The sequence below is a fragment of the Malurus melanocephalus genome, unplaced genomic scaffold (genome assembly GCF_030028575.1).
Source record: "Malurus melanocephalus ecotype Western Australia unplaced genomic scaffold, MMel_1.1 scaffold_1113, whole genome shotgun sequence".
Classification (NCBI taxonomy): Eukaryota; Metazoa; Chordata; class Aves; order Passeriformes; family Maluridae; genus Malurus; species Malurus melanocephalus.
The window spans coordinates 86,428-89,555 of record NW_026624345.1 but is presented as its reverse complement, the minus strand read 5'-3'; the positions used below and the strand labels follow the sequence as shown (position 1 = coordinate 89,555).

Below are 3,128 nucleotides of genomic sequence, written 5' to 3'. Positions count from 1 at the left end.
CTCACTCTCATTCCCAACTCACTCCCATTCCCATCCTGCTCTCATTCCCATTCTGCTCTCATTCCCACCCTGCTCCCATTCCCATCCTGCTCCCATTCCCAACTCACTCTCATTCCCTGCAGTCAGCAGGCACCCAGAGAAGCCAAGGGCAAAGGGAGAAGGGTCAATTTGAGATGCACCACGCAGGGTCCTGTCCCCCCTAGAAAAAGAGCTGTAGTTGAAGGATTTTGGGGAAAAATGGATATGGAATATACTGGGGAATAAAAAACAGTGCCCTGGAGGGATAGATGTCAGGAATTCCCAGTGCTGGCCTCTGGGATAGGTGTGTCCCTGGCTGGGTGTCCCAGCCCTGACAGAGCAGCAGATTTGCATCCTGACCTCCTTCCTCTGGTGCAGAAGATGAGCACCAGGAGTATTCAAAGGCAAGGAGGTCCCCAAGAGAAGCCCCAAACCAATGAGAGAAATATTTACAGTAGGATGGCTCTCATCATATGCACATAATATTAAATGCAATATTATTTTCTCTGACAAATCACAATGTCTTCCTGTTGTGTTTCCTGGATTACACATCACCAGTGTCCTGCCAGGACTGGCTGAGTGACAATATTCACAAAAAAAAATGGCAGGAGACACYAGATTTGTGTCATCAATAATGGGTGTCACTGTCCAGGCACACAGGAAAAACTCCATTTATGATCAGAAATACCAAACAGCAACACCAGGAGTCACAGGTCACGGCCGAGTCACAGCACAGGGACCCACAGAACGCACTCAGGGAAATCCTCAGGGAATAAACAAACACCTTYAAACACTGACAGCAGGACAGCAATGCCTCAACGCCCTCAGTGTCAGCAGAGCTGTGACAACGCATCAATCCCAGTCTGGAGAGGCCCAAAACACCCCAGGGATGTGGCTGGGATCTCCCCAGGTGCTTCCAGGTCGAGCTGGAGCTGAGGCAGGAAGGCTCTGTGCTCCTCAATCCCTCCGGGATCATTTTGGGTTTGGATGAAGGGATGATGCTTTGCCACTCAGCACACAGCTTCTCGTGAGTGGGCACTCCATTTCCCCCAGAAAACAGCTGTCTCTTAATCAGATTGCTTTAAAATGTTAAAATTGTTATTTCCAGGAGGAGGGCCCAGGCTGTGGGACACAAACACACCCCAATTATGGCACTGAGGGCTGGGTCCTGCTCTGCCAGCCCCTGCCAGCCCTGCTCCAGCTGTGTAATATTCAGTGTGCTGACACCTCATGGCCAAGCCAGAAACCCCGATAAGACACCCTGGGCATCACCCACACATCCTCCAAGACACCCTGGACATCACCCACACATCCTCCAGGACACCCTGGACATCACCCACACATCCTCCAAGACACCCTGGACATCACCCACACATCCTCCAGCTGCTCCCAGGCACCAAACCAGGCTCGTTTGTCCCGAGGTTTGTCATGAGCAGAACTGAATACACCAAAGATAGCAGGGAAAACCAGTCCAGAAATGCTGGGAGCTCTTGGATGGCGAAGAGGTGGGCACAGCAGGGGCTGCTGTCCGTGGCTGGGGTGCTCTGGGTGTTCCTGGTGCTGGAGGATGGCTCCAACACCCCTCTCCAACAGCACAGTCCACGGGCTGAGCCATCCAGGCAAGCTCTGCGCTCCCAGGCCTGGGAGAATCATCCGTGTCGGGGTCACCTCGCTGTCCCCTCCTCGGTGGGAGCATCCCAGGGGCAGATCAGCTCCTTGGCAGAATCCTCCCGAGCTCGGTGCTGACCATCCTCTCCCTCCTCGGGGCAGGCTGGGCTCTCTGCAGGCAYGGCCGATTTGACTTGGAAGAAGCTGCGTTGGGAAAAGAAACTCATCACCACTGCTCAAGCCCCAAATCCCAAAGCAGAACCCCCGGGGATGAGCCCAGGAGAGGGAGGATGGAGGGAATGAGCGCTGCCTCCTCTTTGGAGCCACCACGCCGTGCACAGAGCTCCGGAGCCAGGTGGAGCAGGAGCCCCCAGGTTTGTGCTTTGGAATTTATAATGTGGGCTCATCCACTCGGCCAGCAGCAGAGGTGAGTTCAACAGGATCAGGGATGTGCTGCTCCTCGGGAGGGACGTGGCCAAGGGGTGGTTTCTGCAGGGCCAGCCTTTCCAGGCAGAAATTCCCCATCTCACATGTCCTGCCCCAAAACGAGCAGCACCTCAGCACTCTCCCTCGAGATTTCTCCTCCCCTGTCAGTTCTGGGTCTCCTCTAGGTTGAGATCACTGAACCCAACCTGAACCAGTGCTGGAGAACACTGAGGTTTTCCAAACTCGGGCATTAAAAGTAAAACCTGGGGTTATGSACCCTGAAGAGGGGTGAGAACAGCAGAGGCACCAGCAGCTCTGCACGGGCTCCTGCCCTGTTCCCAGCAGAAAACACCTCCAGTGCGAGTGTGGGACACTGTGAGAGACATTTCCAGAGCCTGGGGCTGGGGCAAGTGCAGGAAAGGCGACTGTCAGGTGCTCAGGGTCCCCTCCCTCGGGCTAATCCCAACCCCAGCCGTGTGCAGGGTGTGTGTCCAGCTGTCTATGGACACAGTGCTCTCACCTGCTGACCACGCTGGTGTCCGGCCGCAGCCGCCGCTCCCTCCCGCCCAGCGGCTGGACCTTCCCGTGGGGCGACAGCCTGGCCAGGGTGGGTGAACTCCAGCAGCCCCTCCTGAGGAARCGGCCCCAGGAGCTCCTGCTGCCCCTCGGGACGGGGCTGGATGCCCGCGGGTCCGGCCGGGTGGTCACGGTGCTGGCCAGGGCCGGGCTGATGGGCGAGGGGCAGGCGGTGCCGTGGGGCAGGGCYGGGGGGCTGGGGGCTGCGGGAGGCAGGGTCAGGGGGGTGGTTGGTGGCCAGCCCGGGCTGCTGGGGCCAGTGTGGGCAGCTGGGCGAGGGCAGCAGGAGGCGAGGTGGCCTGGCTGTGGGAGGGAAGGGAGAGAGGCTCGGTCAGGTGCAGGGATGGTGTCCCTAAAGTGTCCCCTCCTCTGTGCTGGCAGGAGAGAAAGGCTCAGCTGGGAGGCAGCTCCTAGCCCAGGCTGGGCCAGTGTCCCCCTGTCCTGCAGCCCTGTCCCCATCCCTGCCCTCCCCCAGGGCACAGAGGTGTCACAGCCCCAGA

The 3,128-nt window shown here is 58.1% G+C and overlaps 1 protein-coding gene across 1 annotated transcript; it reads right to left on the bottom strand.

The window, feature by feature from the left end:
• Positions 1–1,624: 1,624 nt before the first annotated feature.
• LOC130586262 (regulator of G-protein signaling 9-like) lies at positions 1,625–3,109 on the bottom strand. Its single transcript, XM_057387017.1, has 2 exons — positions 2,573–3,109; positions 1,625–1,830 (listed from the first exon to the last, which is right to left on the bottom strand). The coding sequence occupies exons 1-2, from the start codon at positions 3,085–3,087 to the stop codon at positions 1,683–1,685; spliced, it is 663 nt and encodes a 220-aa protein (XP_057243000.1). The 5' UTR covers positions 3,088–3,109; the 3' UTR covers positions 1,625–1,682.
• Between the last annotated feature and the right edge of the window lie 19 nt (positions 3,110–3,128).